At 44.0% G+C, this 17,408-nt stretch overlaps 1 protein-coding gene across 1 annotated transcript in view; it reads left to right on the forward strand.

Annotated features, from left to right (window-relative positions):
- LOC125889154 (endothelin-converting enzyme-like 1) overlaps positions 1-17,408 on the forward strand; it is an 82,270-nt gene that overhangs the window by 38,034 nt on the left and 26,828 nt on the right. Inside the window, exons 7-8 of the mRNA XM_049576905.1 lie at positions 9,258-9,480; positions 17,276-17,374. Of these exons, the coding sequence (XP_049432862.1) occupies positions 9,258-9,480; positions 17,276-17,374 (322 nt within the window). The remainder of the gene's footprint in view (positions 1-9,257; positions 9,481-17,275; positions 17,375-17,408) is intronic.

Below are 17,408 nucleotides of genomic sequence, written 5' to 3' on the forward strand. Positions count from 1 at the left end.
GGTAAACTGAACGGTCTCTGAAATGTCACAGTCTGGTCTGCGGAGGATTTCCTGGTTGCATAACCAGTTGTTCTCACCCCAACCCATTTCTATTATCTAGCAACCAACTGCGCTTGATGAAAGAAGGAGTAAGCTAGTAAGTTAGTGAGCCCTAAATCATGGACCCAGAGATTGTTCTATATTTTTTTTAATTTAATACTTGAGCGTGGCATCGGTGGCTTAGTGACTAGAGCAGGCGCCCCATGTACAAGGCTGTTGCTGCAGTGGCCCAGGTTCGAGTCCAGCCTGTGGCCCTTTGCTGCATGTCACCCCATCTCTCTCTCCCCCCTTCACACTTGGCTGTCCTGTCCATTAAAGGCAAAATGCCCAAAAAAATATCTTTAAAAACATAAAAAATTTATACTTGAGGAAATGATTCACCCCCGGGGACACCGCTGTTTGATAAGCGGATGAAGTGTTTTCAGGTGAACTTATTAAAGAGGCAACAGATAGGATTCGGGTTGTGTGAGCTTGGCGCCACCAAGCATCAGCAGAGTTGCTCGCACTGTCGCAAAGACCAAATTGAACGTGGGGATCAGAGATAATCAATAAAATGTAGGCTGTAAAGCCACCAGTATACCTCTATGTAGAATGAGAAGGTGTGTGGACACTCTACTAAATAAATGAGTCAAGAGACCGAGCAACAATTATCAGATTTATCTGAAGAAAAAACAAATAGTAATGCAAATAATTATAGCAGAATGTACAGTACCAGTACAAACAGCTCACAGTAAATGATACCAATATGTACAGTACCAGTACAAACAGCTCACAGTAAATGACACCAATATGCACAGTACCAGTACAAACAGCTCACAGTAAATGACACCAATATGTACAGTACCAGTACAAACAGCTCACAGTAAATGATACCAATATGCACAGTACCAGTACAAACAACAGTAGACACGTAAGGGATAACGTATAGTGAGCTGGTGACTGCTGAAAAATAACTCCCGACAGGGGAATGGAACTCCGACGCGCAGCGGAGTTATTTTTCAGCAGTCACTGGCTCACTATACATTCTCACACACACACTCACTCCTAAAACATTCAAATGTTACAACTGGCATCAATATTATTAAACTGCTGGCAGAGTGTGCTGACAGAGGTGAGGCGTTCACCAGACAAACGGGAGCGGAGGAGAGGATTTCACTCCACTTCTCCCAGTCAGAGAGGCTGGGTGCCCAGTAGCGGCGGCGGGGGGGTGGGGGTAATCACTGTCCGAGGGCTGCCGTAGAATGGCAATGAGGATGTCAGCTGACCAACACTCGCTACCCGCTCCCTGGTTGCGGCGATTTGCGATGCTGGCCAGCTAGGAATGAACTAGCAGCCAGTACAGTCCAGTCCTCTCTGGTCTAGCTAACATTTAGCCGTGTTACTTACTGATCCATTAGAAAGAAAGCTAGCTGGACATGGGTTTTGAAGCCTCTTTGGTCACGGAGCTCCCTCCATCTCTTGAACGCCTGACTGAGGTTTACTCTTGTTTTTCCTCTTCTTTTATCACTCTCCTTTTTGCTCTTCTTTGCCTCCTCACACAGAGGAGCTCCTTTTCTTTTGCTAGGCCGTTTTTCACTTGTCTCCAAACTTTGTCCGTCTGACTATCTCATGCCCAACTCCTCATAAGGACCAGCTCCAGTCCCTGATTGGCTGACCGACCAGTTTCAAAATACATGATAAACACTGCCGTAAAGCAGATTTTTTCCGTGAAATTTCGCCCCCCGTGGCAGAAGCTTATTGCAAAGATTGCAAAGCCACTAAGTAACCTATGTAAACACTGATAGTCTGATTTTACTGTGGACACTACCCTGTGCAACCCACATTATTTTCATCATGATATAGGCAAAAATGCTGCCTGGTGCTTCTTTAAATTAAGATTGTTTAACCCTGTTCTTCTCTATTGATTTTCTCTGCAACCGTGCGTCATAGCGAGAAGCCACTCATGAAACTCACATGAAACAGCAGAACCGTAGTTACTCTGAAATTATGTATAACAGAGCTTTCGTACAGTTCTTATATTGCCAGATTCCAGAGACTCTTCCCTCTTCATATATGGCAGAAAATGTCAACTTCCAACTTGCTACGGTGAGAGTTACAGTTAACATTATTCACATTCATCCGTTGCATCCTCCAAATTCTTGGAAAGAAGGCTGCATTTCTCGGCCACATTTGAAGGAGCCTTCAGAATGGGACAGCCTTGGTCACGCCAATGTGACACAATTGGTCTTCAAATGCAGTCTTTGAAGGCTGCAGCGCCTGAACAAGCCACATTTATCCGAGGTAACAAATATCTGGTATTGAATGCTTAACTGCTTCTTAACCTCGTAACTCAGCGTACATATTTTGATATAAAGGAGTGCAGGGTTCTCTGCCTCTTGCCGGCTTGTTTGCTGCACATTTTGTTTAAACATACAGTGCTGTCTCTGCTGTGATGACAACAAAAGAAGCAGCAAGTGCACACCTTGCCCGCCCACTCACGGTGCGTTCAGGAACGAGCTCTGACTTGTTGAAATGAATTGAACGGCTGTCCAACTCGTGCGGGGTACACAAGGGACAGATACAGCAGCTGCGCGGGACATACACCCCCAGTACCCTGCGTCCACTGCACCCTGCTCTCATCCATCCTTGTTTCTGTTCTTCATTTTCTGTCCTTTCTTCTGTATTCTTGTTAACATCTTCCTTTTCTTTCTTTCTCCCACCCTATTATTCCTACGTCTTTGTCTTTCACCCCTCTTCACCTCACTTCCTGTGAGAACCCCAGGCGTTTTTTTCCTCATGCATCCATCCATCCACGCATCCCCATGCTCCTCCTTTCCTTTTACCACCCATCATTCTCCCTCTACGCATCATTTCTTTTCTCTCTTTTTCATTCTCAGTGGCTTGAGGTTGCTATTGACAACTCGATCTATCCGTCCCATTCCCATTTTCTCTCCGTCCATTTCTCAATCCCCCATCGATGAAAATACAGGCGCTCCATCTCTATAGACAGCTATTGACCAAGACCTCCTCTTCATTGTTCTCTGCCTCTGCCCCGCCCGTGTTCTCCCATTGAAACCATTGGCTTTCCCATCATGCAATCTCCTGACAAGAGCAGTCACACCTCCATCTCCTCATCCTCCATCTATCTTTCTTTTCTTCTCTCTGCCTCCAGTGTGTGTGCATGTGTGTGTGTGCAGTCCCCACGCACTGCAATGACTGCAGCCAATCCCATTAGCCAGATGAGCAGGCCTCCAATGAAGGGGAAAGCATAATGACAACACCAGCGTCTCACACACACACTCCTCCCTCGCTACCACTCTCCATCTCTCTCTGTCTGTTTCCTCCATCACTCTGGTGTAAATGTGAGTGTGGGAATCTGGTGTGTGTTGTTTTTCTTGAGCAATTTGAGGGCCAGCCAGAGTCTATCATTTCATGTTTTTATTTCAGTGTGTTGCGGCGCACACTATATGTGGGTTCACGAGTGGAGCCACAGTCGAGGATTCACTTCCTGCTGGGTCCACTGCTTTTAAAAATACACACTCTCGGTAGTTGTAAAGCATTTCCCGATGAAGCTGTTGGATTTCATGGCACTATAGCTTTCAGCGGTGGAGGTCTGATTCCCAGCAGGGTGCCGCCAGCTGAAAATCTATGCAGTCATGCTACTATAAGGTGCTTTGGATAAAAGTCTGCTCCAAAATAAGAGATAAATGTGTGATTTTCTGTCTCTGTAGTGTTTGTGTTTGCAGTGTGAAAGCTCGCGTGTCGTTTTTCTGTTTCATTTAATTATTTAACACGTGAAATGATCAAATTTCTCCTCACCGTCAGTTTGAAATTCAGCGCAACTCCAGTGAAGTTGAAACAGGGGAGCTGCTCCCTCCTCCATTACCTACAGGGTCATTACCTGTGGTAATGTGTTGATGCAGTGCACAGGGACAGTGTCTTTTCATCTCTCTAACTAGCCCCATTAAAATCCATTCAGCTAATGAGCCTTCACTCAGTCCTCCGGTGATTAAGACCTACTGCTTGATCTGTACAGCGCTCTCACCGTCAGGCCCTCTGCTTTCATTTAGCTCCGCTGTGACTCCATTACAGCACAAAGCGCACACTGGCTGATACATGTGTGACCACACAGGGGACAGTGTGGGACTTGAGCCCATAGGAGAGTTTCCACGGAGCCAAAGGCAAATTGATTATGGGTTATTACATGTTGTATAAGAGTCCATTTTAGTGATGAACAGGTCAGAAAGTGCAAGAAAAAGGTTTATGAAATTCCAAGTGAAGGTTTCATGTTGAAGGAGGTGTGAGTCGCACGTCAAAATAGTAATAGATTACATTAAAAAGATCGTCTTAGCATGTTAGAAGTTGGTGCTACAAGTTTAACCGCTGCCACAGCTTTAGTTCTAAACTGTTGGGTGATTAGTTTGGTTTAATGATCTGGTGATGACCAATTAGCAGATCACAAGTACAATAGTGCCAGTACTTAGCAGCATGAGTTTTGTTTTTAAATACTCACATTGTAGCCACACTAGCTGCATAGCTGATGCCATGCACTTTTTCCCAAAATGGCCCAAATTTCCAAAGCCCCATCAGTCCGAAAAATGTCCCACTAGACCAGAAGCCCATTTCTCCGACAGGCTATTACCCCAAAAACAAACGCCCATTCGTCCAAAGTCTAATTTCTCTGAATACACACAGTTCCTGCAGTTAGTGTCAGTTTCTTTACTGACCGTTCATGGCATTTCTCAGCAGCCACTTAACCTACGTGTTTTCCACTCACCCGTCCCTGCTATTTTAGTGACTTTTGTGCCACCAAAAACCTGACTCACGGTGCTGAACTAGATCTCAAATTAATCTTCAGGTTACCAGCTTTTAGATGATATATATCACTTCTATGTGGCATATACTGTTGACCTGCTATTTCCTCCTAAAGATCCCCCGTCCCCCCTCCAAAAAAACCAAAATGGGTCTATGTGGTCTTGATAATGTTAAGAAAAATGATCATTGTTCGGCTTAAAATAACTCTTTCTTACTTAAGTTACATAATGCAACGTATCCCACATGATGTACATAATTTATGTCACATACATGACATGACATGCTACGGTATGTTGTTAAATTATTGCTGACTTTTGGTTTTGCACAGGACACAAACACCGGTCTCTTGGATGAAAGTCCCATGTTTGTTTGACCCATTCAAACGCTCACTCCCTGCTACATCACCTGACACTCCCATAATCATTGCTACAGCCACTGGAGGTTGCCGCCTAACAAAAACGTGGGCTGTACCGGACTCAGAATTATGTCAGTCAGATCAGATTTGGCCATTTGATATAAATATTCAACATTGCTTATTATTTCATAAAGTTTTAAAGTTTGAACGGGGCTCAGCAGGACGTTCAGTGTGACAGCAGCAGTCATGTAATATCGTAAACAAGCTAATGGTGCTAACATTTTTATAATACACTAGATATCAAACAAAAGCCAGAGACTGTGTCGTATTAAGTATCTCAGGCTGTTCTCACAAATCTTTCCTATGTTTTCCTATGAAAAGTAATACACCCGAATTCATACATATCCCATGTATCGTGAAAGGCTGCGACCCCATGACCAATGTGCTGATGGGAGTAAACAAGGAAGCAGTCCCGAGTGCTTGTAAGGAGGCAGGTTAGGGTGGTGGATGGGTCACAAAAAAACATACAGGACTTTTCCCTGGAGTCGCGTGTTAGACCCGTGTGAACTTTGAGTCATTTTTAAGTACGTCCTCACCATGTTTTTCTTCCTAAACCTAACCTCCATAAATTTACGTTAATAACGTAACTGCACGTTAGAGATGTAACGTCATTTGTGGGGCACAAACACGAACTGTTGTGCATGCATTTTTCGTATGATATCATAAAAACCGTTCTACGAGAATACGTTGTGAATCTGTGATCTTCCAAGCAGAAGAGAGGAGATAATGTTCTCTCAGAGCCTTACGGTGCAGAGTTTCTCCTCCTCTGTGCTGCTGCATTGTGTCTACAGCTGTCTGTACCAAAGAGTAGTGTCAAAGTCAAGAGTGCTCACTCCACAGCAAAATCTGGGGACCAAATATCCCGATAAGTACACTGCCAGCAAAAAATAAAATAAAGACTGCTTGAGTTGAAACAGTCTCATTCGACTGAGGGCTCTCCGACTGACAAATTGAATCTCCATCTCTCAAGGGGCAGCCCTCCCTCCCAACCCTTCAAATGGACTTTCTTGCTCTGCTGCTCCCGTAATAATTACTACGGGCGCTGGAGGTTGCCGCCGAACAAAAAACATAAATATGGGTCGTAATTTCTGCTTGTAAAAATGTGGTGGTAATTTGGAGGAAGACAGTCTCTCTTTATCACAATGAGTGATGGTTTCCTGCTCAGTGGTGACACAAGGTGAAATAGAAGTTACCTGGATATAACTCAGGTTACAGGTACACCGTAGACCGCCATCGCTCTTTATCACACAGTGCATGAGAGAATATAAACAGTGGGAAATTTAATTAAGGCTTCCAATTAGCCCCTTGTGTGAAGTGTGAATTCATACTGCTTCTTTCCTGAAACACGATGAGGTAAATGTTACTCTTCCCTCCCACTGTAGATTGATGCCTTCCATCCATGTACAGTAGCTGCACACACTCCCACACACACGCATTTATAAACTCACACCTGTCTACATGTGACGACTCAAAATAATCTGCAACAAGCAGCTGATAACAGAACGACACAAAGCAGCCACACCTGTAACACATGTTGATTAGTAGATGGTCCTGATGATCAAGGACACCACCTGAGCCTCTCATTCATTTATTCACCCTCCCATCCTCCACCTCCCGCCTTGCTCTCCCTTTTCCCGTCAATTAAATTCACTTCACAAGTGCTTTGTTGGCGGGACCTCGGGGTGCTGTTGCCAAGGCGCTTTTGATTTAATATCTGTCATGCATAGGGAAAATAAAAAAAGAAAACAGGGGAAAACAACAACAACAACATGCCTTGAGGTCCGCATGGAGCCTCGCAGTGGGAGAGGGGGGCATTTGTCCCCGCAGGGCAGAGTGGATGTGTGCACCCAGTGGGGGCAGGAGGACACACCAGCACTCCATCGTCAGGGGGAGAAGACACAGCTTGAATACATAAATGAATGATCCATTTTCTCTCCTCCTGCTCGACATCTTCCTCACCCCTCTGCTGCCGCTCCGCTGTGAGTCACTCTGGATTAGAGGGAGCTCTTCTTAAACTGTTGGGCCCTCTTGACTCCTCGCCACTCGCTCTCGATCACTGTCTCCCTCTTGTTTTGCCTCTAACTTTTCTGACTCTTAAGTGGCTCAGAGGGCAGATGGAAAAACAGAGCTGTGGGCCAGATGGAACAAGATTACAGTTAGACACAGTAGATGTCACTTTACGAAGAGAGCACAGAGGAAGAGTGCTACAGTCTCACATTAAAGCCACACTATCTAACTTTTGAATGTAAAAACAAGACTTTTCTTTTGTTCTTACCACTGGAAGGTTTAATTAATAAGAAACGAAACTCATCCTTGTTCAGTTTCATACGTTCAGGGATTTTGCTACGACAGCCTTAGTCGGTCTGGTAACCTAGAAACTAATGTTAAAGATGTTTAAAGGTCCAGTGCGTCAGGTTTAGGGGAATGTGTTGGCAGAAATGGAATATATTATAATAAGTATGTTTTCTTTAGTGTGTAATCACATGAAAATAGGAATCATTGTGTTTGTGTTACCTCAGAATGAGCAATTTATATGTACAAATGGAGCGAGTCCTCATCTACGGCAATTGCCATGCTGCACCTCCATGTTTCTACAGTAGCCCAGAATGGACAAACCAAATATTGGTTGCAGATAGGGTCACTGAAGTGCAAGATACCCTGGGTAAGGGATGCCGTGTCAACTTCAACCTGTTACATGCATTGGCTTCTTCGAAAATACACTTCCGTTGTTACAGGAAATTTAAAGATTACATACAGTCTCTTTCAAAATAAAAGCACTACGTCGGTACAACACTGCAAATTGCAGCAAACAACACACATGGTTGGGTTTAGGCAACAAAAGGAAATGGTTGGGTTTAGGAGAAGAGAACAGGGTTTGGCTTTAGAATCTTACAGGACGCGAATACCGCTCTCTCGGGTGAAACTCGGTGTTCCCACTCGCCCCACTCGGACTTTCACCGCCTTAACTTTCATCCTTATCCCGCCGTGTTCCTCCTGATGCCGCCGGGTGCCGTAAGCTATAACGTCAACCGGCCATGTAGCATGCCAACGTTGAAGGATGCCTTTTTCTTTGTTGGTTTCTGACGTCACAAGTCACTGCCCAAACGCCAGATTTCGATGACTGAGTAAGACCGTGCAGCCACCATGGTTTGCAGCCTCTCCACAATGAGCAACATCAGAAAAACACATGAACATGAAACTGCTTTATTCAGTGTTTTTACCAGTTTAAATCACTGGGTTTGTTTGTTTTGGAGAAGAAGAGGCCTCTGTGGATAATTCAGCTTCTGGTAAAAACCATCCAGACCTTAAGTCAAAAGAGAAAAAGGGTGAGCACAGATTAGCAAGTGTTAGGTTAGTGGCTTGCAGAGACATGCCCAACAGCATGGGAGAAACACTGATTTGTGACGTGAAACTGACTTATTCAGTGTTTTTCCATGGTGGTTGGTCCCGGCGCTCCATGTGCAGAGGTACTTCCTTGCTGCAGTGGCCGCAGGCTAGACTCCAGCCTGCGGCACTTTGCTGTGTGCCATCCCCCACTCTCTCTCTCTCTCTCTCTCTCTCTCTCTCTCTCTCTCTCTCTCTCTCTCTCTTTTCTCATTTCACACTGTCCTGTCCATTTCTCATATGGGTTTGCAAAGCCGTTACTGCCCAGACACACCTAATCGTCATTAAAGAACTAAGGGCAACGCAGACTGCGGCTACTGTACACTGCAAGGCCAACTGTTGTTTCCGTCACTTCATGTTGCCTGTGTCTCAGCCACAGTGTTACACTTGAAGTCACCACAAGACTACAACCTACAGTGAACTAGCATGTATGTCCTGTGCCTGCGTGAGAGAAAATAACTCTGCATAGCAATAGATGGTGGTCGTCTGTATTTGTCATTAAAATAGGAAACTGATCTTATGATCTGTGCAAACTCAATAAAATTCTTTAACAGGCAGAAAATATAACCAGTTTAAAGCAGTGCCTGACGTAACTGACCCGTCCTTCTTGTTTCCTCCCTCCTAGGGTTCTCCATAACTACATGCTGTGGCGCATTGTGGCAGCGCTAAGTGAACACCTGTCCACAGCCTTCCGCAGCACCATCCACGAGTTTTCTCGGGAGATCGACGGCACCGAGCAGCAGCTGGAGCTGGGCAGGCTCTGCCTCACTCAGGCCAACAAACACTTCGGCATGGCCCTGGGAGCGCTGTTCGTCCAGCAGCACTTCTCCTCACAGAGCAAGGCCAAGGTACGGTTGGGGGTCGGCCAGTGGGTGGTTGGTGGGACATTTGAGTGATGGGCTGTATTTGAATGGATGGATGAATTATCATGGCCTTCATTTTGTCTTGTTTTTAGAGGAGATTTGTCACTATTCGTTCAAATAATATAATCCAGACAGTAGCTAGATTCCACCCAGGTGCCCATGAAAGTTGAAGTACACTGAAAAACATTAGCTCAACTGCGTGTTGAGTGCAGTGCAGGCCTTAACTGTGACACGAGTTAGCTGAATTCAACCTGTACTGCCAAATGAGACCTGAAGATCTCTATTTTAACTTAGTTTCATCATTCAATGTTAGCTTGCCAGGCTGCACTCTAGTGGGCTGAGTCAAACCATGCTGCGCCAATTTGCCTTGCCGTTATCAGTTTAGACAAGTTATGCCACACCAAGCTGCACCAGAGATGGACGACATGGGGCGCTTTTCTGATCTGAGTTGAAGTTTTCCAACTCGAGGAGTTCTGAGTGCAGAAACAGAAGGTGCAAACCAACGCAAAAAGCTTCAATCTCATTTAGTTTTCTGAATTAATATCAATGTCTGGTGTAAATTTCATGTGAATAGCTGCATTGGAAATATGTAAAGAAATATGTTCCTATTACTTCTTAGAGAAAATAAATCAGTAATGACAGTTTATCTGCAATTACCATTGACTACATTAAAATAATATTACACTCAACCTTCACAGACGGTGAGAGGAAACTTCACTTTAGCGTCCTTGTCCTTGGATTGAATTTTTATGACTACTTATTACTAGAAACATTTAATAGTATTTAACAAGCGCCTGAGACGTCTCTAATCTGGGAAGTTTCATAATATTTTTATAGTTTCTACAATTTGAACCCATCGTTCTTTTTTCTTTTCTAGTTCATCATTTTCTTTGGCTCTGTGGGGGCTGTGTGTGTGTGTGTGTGTGTGTGTGTGTCGGGGCGGGGGGTGTTCGACTGTACATTCTGACATGGCTGAATGGTTTTGATTGATTCCTGTGCCTTGGATCTGGATATACCCCCCTCGCCAATCAGACCCGTCTCCAGTCTCTACCTCTCATTCACTACTTTTTGTTTTTTATTTTCCTCTCAGCCTGGGTCAGTCACTCCTAATCCCCCCTCCTTTGCCCTTTGGTCACTTCTCTTTCACCGTAATCCTCCCCCATATGTATTCTTATCTCACTCTCATGTCGACTCTGGGACATGGGGATATGGTTCCCAATGGGATTTCTAACCTCTGTAACCCCGTGCTCCATCTTTAAGCCCTCCATCATCTTCCCTTCACCTTCTTCTTCTTCTCATACTCTCACAGTCCATCCTACGCACTTTATCTTCCATTGAGCTGCCTTTCTTGTCCTCTCACAAACTTTTTAAATCTCTGCCAGAGCTCAGGACTGTAGAGCATAAAGCAAGTCTGACACAACTGGATACGTTCTAGGCGCTAATTACTTTCTATGTACTGTACCTTAATTGAAATTTAAGTTCCCGAGCTCCTAATGTTCCATTTAAGATTCTAATAAGATACCAAGTGTAAATTTCAATAATGCTTCGAGCTAGCGGAGCCTCTCTGATTAATTAAAGCATAGAGAAGATCACGCCTACAGTGCGGCAGGTTTTAACCACATGGAGTGGGTGCTAATCCCACAAGCATCTAAACATCATTCAAACCATCCTTCTTCTTAAAGTGGAGTGTGTAATGTGGGCTGGATAGAAGGTCTCAAGCTGGTTTACTGCGTTTTTGATACTGTCCGTCTTCACACTGATCACCTCACAACACTCGCAGACATCAGTCAGCACGGTGCTGGCAGGTCCGCACAGGTTGGAGACCTCATTATCAACACGGGCGCTAGCGGCCCTGTAGCCGGTGGCAATGTGTGTAGCCTTGACTGACTCAGGGATGCTGCTTACCTCAGCATGAACAGGAATTAATGAGTCTCAGGAGCTGGAGCTGAGAGACAGGACACAGATTGGGAAAGACGAGCCTTCTTGTTATCCTGAATCATCAATGTGGCTGAAGGACACAACATGTCCCAGTGTCTTTTAGTAGTCGCAGACAGTGTGTGGTGGTTTGAGAGTGCACCAGTTAGGGCAATATATTGGCATTTTATCTGATGTCATAGGAGACGAGATGTCATCTTAGATTTTGGATGTCATAATACTGAAGTGTTGTCTTTTCCTGGTCCTAAAGGCTGCTTTACAGGGAAGTGGCGTAAATTTCTGAACCTACCAGACTGTTCACGCTGTTCTGTTATTTGACTTCACCCACGTAGTCGTTATATCCACATCACTGATGGTTATTTACCAAAAATCTCATTTTGCCTCCGGGCCGGTGGTAGCCATGGCCAGAGGCATTATGTTTTTGGATCCAAGTCCATCTGTCCCATTCTTCTGAACATGATATCTCAAGAATGCCTTGAGGGAATTTCTTCAACTTTGGCACAAACATCCACTTGGACTCAGCGATGAGCAATGATTTTGGTCGTCAAAGGTCAAGGTCATTATCACCGCATCTGTCTTATTCTTGTGAACACAATATCTCAAGAACAGCTAGAGGGAACTTATTTTGACATTTGGCACAAACATCCACTTGGACTCAGCGATGAGCGATGATTTTGGTGGTCAAGCGTCAAATGTCAAAGGTCAAGGTCATTGTTACCACGTCTGTCTTATTCTTGTGAACACAATATCTCAAGAACAGCTAGAGGGAACTTATTTTGACATTTGGCACAAACATCCACTTGGACTCAGCGATGAGCGATGATTTTGGTGGTCAAGCGTCAAATGTCAAAGGTCAAGGTCATTATTACCGCATCTGTCTTATTCTTGTGAACGCAATACCTCAAGAACAGCTAGAGGGAACTTATTTTGAAATTTGGCACAAACATTCACTTGGACTCAACGATGAGCGATGATTTTGCTGGTCAAACATCAAAGGTCAAGGTCATTATTACCTCGTCTGTGTTATTCTTGTGAACACAATATCTCAAGAACAGCTAGAAGGAACTTATTTTGACATTTGGCACAAACATCCACTTGGACTCAGCGATGAGCGATGATTTTAGTGGTCAAGCGTCAAATGTCAAAGGTCAAGGTCATTGTTACCACGTCTGTCTTATTCTTGTGAACACAATATCTCAAGAACAGCCAGAGGGAACTTATTTTGACATTTGGCACAAACATCCACTTGGACTCAACGATGAGCGATGATTTTGGTGGTCATCCATCTCATTCTTGTAACCACAATATCTCAAAAACAGATATGAGGGAAGGAGTTTTCTCAAATTTGGTATAAATGTCTACTTAGACCAGGGGTAGGCAACCTGCAGATCTGGATCCACATGCGGCTCTTTAGCCCCTCTCCAGTGGCTCTCTGTGGCTTTGACAAAAAAAATCACATGAAAATAAATAACGATTATTTATTTATGTATTTATTTAATTACCATGTTTATTTTTATTTATAATTGCAGGCAAAACATATGGTAAAACATTATTTATTTTTTATTATTTCTGGTGAAAAATGTCTCTCTTGATAGTTCAGGTTGCTGACCCCTAACATCGAAATCAAAGTATTGGTCAAAAACATTGTAACATTTGATTTTCCCAATATTTCCCAGCCCTAGCAGAAGTATAATTGTTTAAAAGTTGCCGGAAGTTTGGAAATTAAACATTCCTCAATCCAGTTGCCAGAAAGAAACCTTGATGTTGGACAATTCTGCAAGACCTCAGAATACGTCCAAGAGCTACATTAGAGTTTGAATTAGAGAAAGCTGAAAAGTGATGGCATTAGCTAAGTGCAGTATGCAAAATATTCAGCAAGCAGCTTCTTATTTTTAGGTGGTTAAAATAATAATCAGCTGTCACTAACTGCCTTTTCCCCCAGTCTTTAATAACCCCTTGCTGTGTGTTGATGTCGTCTTCAGTGCTGAATATGTGTTGTTCAGTCTCAGTGATAAGCACCTCATTCTTCTCTAATGTCAGTTTGAATGTTTTTAATTGCTGATAACACAGCGTCCATTTCAGTATGAAAGTCTTGTTTGAAGGGTTGTGCGGCCTTTATAATGTCGGCAATGGAGGGACGTTCCATGCTCGTTGCGTCAGCAGTCGTACCTGTCTGTTAAAGGCTAATCCAAGCCTGGCATGTTGTCTTCCTTTGGCCCATTCACTTGTAGAACGCTGACACACATATTTTATGGCACTTTAATGCAGAATGAGATTATTTAAGTGGCAAAGGCAAAGAGCAGGTGTGTAACCACGGCAGCAGGCCCCAGCTGTCACTACTTGACATGACTTCTGTGAGTAGCTCATTCGACTCTGTGGCACTGCTGCGAGTATTTCTGTAGCTCCAAACCATCAGCTGATCAGTTTTATCAGCCACATTATCGCAGTTGGACTGTCAGTCACATCAGACCTCTAATTTTGGATGATCAGCGTAATAGATGTTTGGCAGTACTCTAAAACTGTGATTTCTTGGTGCCAGATACATGTTTAATCCACACTGTATATCTCCTGTTAGCAGATCCTTAATACTGAGGTTATTTCCTCCTCTTTATGATTCATCTTCAGGAATTTGCAAAAAGTAAGCAAAACAAAACAAAAAACAAGGACAAAAGACATTCTCAGTAATTATAGTTTCACGGTGGCTTCACATTATAGCTTGTATGCAGCAACTGTAAGCCTTGTGTCATTACAGACAGCGAGTCATAGCGTCCCATTTCAGTCACTTTGACTTGCGTTGGTGCTGGCAGCTGGAAAATAGAACCATGTCCCATGCTGTTTTTAAAATGAAATAGAAATTCAGTGATGGTTGAACGCTTCGACTTGTGGTTTGTGGCGTGTTTCAGCTGCAAATAGGGTCAGTGGTAATTACATTTTGGACACGGGAATTCACATTACACAGACCTGACATCAAAAACTGCAGCAGTGGGCTCATGAATGTGGAGGCAAATCCACCATGATGGTGATCGGATACAACAGAAATCCAAAATGTCAGTCGGAAACACAAGCAGCACTTCTCAGAGACAAACACGAGCATCTGCAGAGATGTTGATGGGTTTTTTAATGTAGTGAGTCCCCGAGACCCACAGGTGGTCCTCTGAGTGGGTCTCAGGGAAATGGAGTGGGTCCAATAAAATTTTTTATATTGACAAATTAGTGTTACACTCAGGTTTTATATTATATGGGTATAATTATGGTTATATTCAAGGACGTTGAAATGTATTTGAATATTAAACAAATAAAATCCCAAATCTGAGCGTAAGCTACATGTACCTTCATACAGTCTATGTAAGAAATGACAAATGTCCAGTCCGTTCTTATTCCGAGCTCAACAAATACCGTCGCTTTGTCACTAGTTTCGGAGTCAGACACCAGTGATAAAGGCCACCTTTTTCAGCAGTATGATACACTACTGGACGGCCTCGGTTATAAACGCAGCCTGACTGAAACTTTGGTGATGTTATGATACGCCGCCAGTCTGCTGGACACCATCAGTTTGAAATGCTGCGGGTGGAGACTTAATTTAAGGAGCTGGAAAGTCCCTAAAGGATGAAGAGGAGCGGCAGGAAATGGGTCCAACAAACCCTGGACTTTCACCCAGGAGCCAGCTGTTTGCTTCCCGTACGAATATAGAGCCAAACCATGATGTTTTTCCTAAACCTAACTGCGTGCTTTTGTTGATGCCCCGGCATTAACTGTGGCGGCCCAGAATGTCAGCTGCAGACGCAGGAGGATACCCAGCACATAGAGTTCTCCAGCAGCTTCACTGGCTTCCTGTTAAATATCATATCTATTTCAGGATTCTGCTTCTCACCTTTAACGCCCTCCATAACCACGCCCCTTCCTACCTGTCTGAACTCCTTCATATCTACACACCCTCCTGTACTCTTAGATACTCTTCTGCAACTCACATCCATCTGCACACTGGACTACCATGAGTTCTAGATCCTTCAGCTGCTCTGCCCCTCGCCTCTTGAACTCTCTCCAACATGACATTCACAATATTAGCCCCTTTTACACTGCCAGATTTTCGGCGAATGTTGGGCTGTTTTGCCGGCAAGCAGCTGGATTGGCGAGTTGATCTGAGGTGCCCAATTTTCCGCCTCGTAGGGTAGACATATTGGTGGAACCCTTTTAGTTTAAACAAACTGAGGCGGCCTTCTGCAACGGGAGGGGCTGTTGATGATGCTGCACGTGCGACCCACTGGCGGTGGATAAACAGGAAACAGCTGATAGCAGGAATTAGCGAGCAGCTAGTAGCAAGAGGGAAACACAAACCTGACAGACACTGTAAAGATGAGCAACTGGGGACACAAGGAATTGCGCGCCCTCCTTGTCTTCGCAAACGAAGAGGCCATTAACCGTCAGATGGCGGGGACGGTGAAGAACGGGCCGACTTACGAGAGAATCACTGCCTGACTAGCCGCAGCTTCCCTCCCACGTCACTGTTTACGTCACACGCTGAGCTACACGTTTTGTTACTTGCTCACGCCCCCCATTGCCCCGAAAAAGGCGCATTCTGTATAAACAAAAGTAGGTAGGCGACATTTTGCTGCACTCCCCGATTTTGTTTTTATACTGCCAATGCTGAAAAAAGACTGATTGGGCTTTCCTGCAAATTTGCACAACTCCTATCTAAAAAGGGCTACAGACTCCTGTGCTACTTTTAAATCCCGTCTGAAAACACACCTTTTCAAGCTGGCATATTCTGTTTGATTTAATGATGACGCACATGTTGAGACCTGCACTGATGATGAGTTTATACCTAATATTTTTAATTGTGATTTCTGTCCAGTCATTTTATTGTATAAGTTCTACTTAAAGTGATAGTTTTGAATTTTTGACGTGGGGTTGTGTGGGATCCATAGTCAGTATATTCCACACAGTAGATGTCAGTCGGCATGTCCATGGTTTGGAGAAACAGGCTGGAGTCAGAGACAGAATTTAAGCAATGCACTGCTGTGGAGGGGTCGGCAGCAAAACATTTTTTAGCAACCTGAAAAAATCGATATTGGTTTGAGTATACAGTGTTGAGAATATGTTTTTACAGCTTTACCTTTCCATCCGACAGCCTGTTCAGACAGGAACAGCTTCAGTTCCCCATCTGTGCTCATATCAGTTGAGAAAAACAGTAATTTTAGCACGCTGAACACACGAGCTGCTGGTCTACTGCTGCCTCGATCAGTTAGTTAGTTTGTGTTATTGTGTGACTTTGGTGAATCTGAACCAACCCGTTTAAATGTCAAAGTAACACAAACACAATAACTGTTCAGCGATGTTAAACCACTGCTGTTCTCAATGGAGTCTGGCTTTGAAGAGAGAGATATAACTGCCTCATTTTCCCGTTGGAAATCACTGTCTGACATTAAGGTGAAGCAGTGAAAATACTCTCAATATAGTGCACACTTCAACTGATATTGATTTTTTTAGGCAGCTAAAACACATTTTGTTGCTGACCCCTCCACAGCAGTATGTCACTTAGCTTCCATGTCAGACTCCAGCCTGCTTCTCCAAACTGGGGGCGTGCTGACTGACATCTACTGTGTGTGATATACTGTCGATTGATAAATATTGTTAAATCCTGACTGGTGCATGGACGTACATCACCTGACAGTCATCACACCCACTTTAAACCAGTGAGAAACACACAAATAGAGAAATATATCATGTGAAGTACGATCTTTGTTCTAACTTTGGGTAATAAATGGGTGTATTCAGTAAGAACCTGACTGATAAATTGTGTTTTCAGGAACTTTAAAACTTCTGTTATGATGTGATCTCCCTCCAGGTACAGGAGCTGGTGGAGGACATAAAGCACTCCCTGGACCTTCGGCTGCAGGAGCTGGACTGGATGGATGATGCCACCAAGGAAGCTGCCAGAGCAAAGGTTCAGTGCCCGACTCAGCTTCTGCATCACAAAC

Source organism: Epinephelus fuscoguttatus, linkage group LG5 (genome assembly GCF_011397635.1).
Source record: "Epinephelus fuscoguttatus linkage group LG5, E.fuscoguttatus.final_Chr_v1".
Taxonomy (NCBI): Eukaryota; Metazoa; Chordata; class Actinopteri; order Perciformes; family Serranidae; genus Epinephelus; species Epinephelus fuscoguttatus.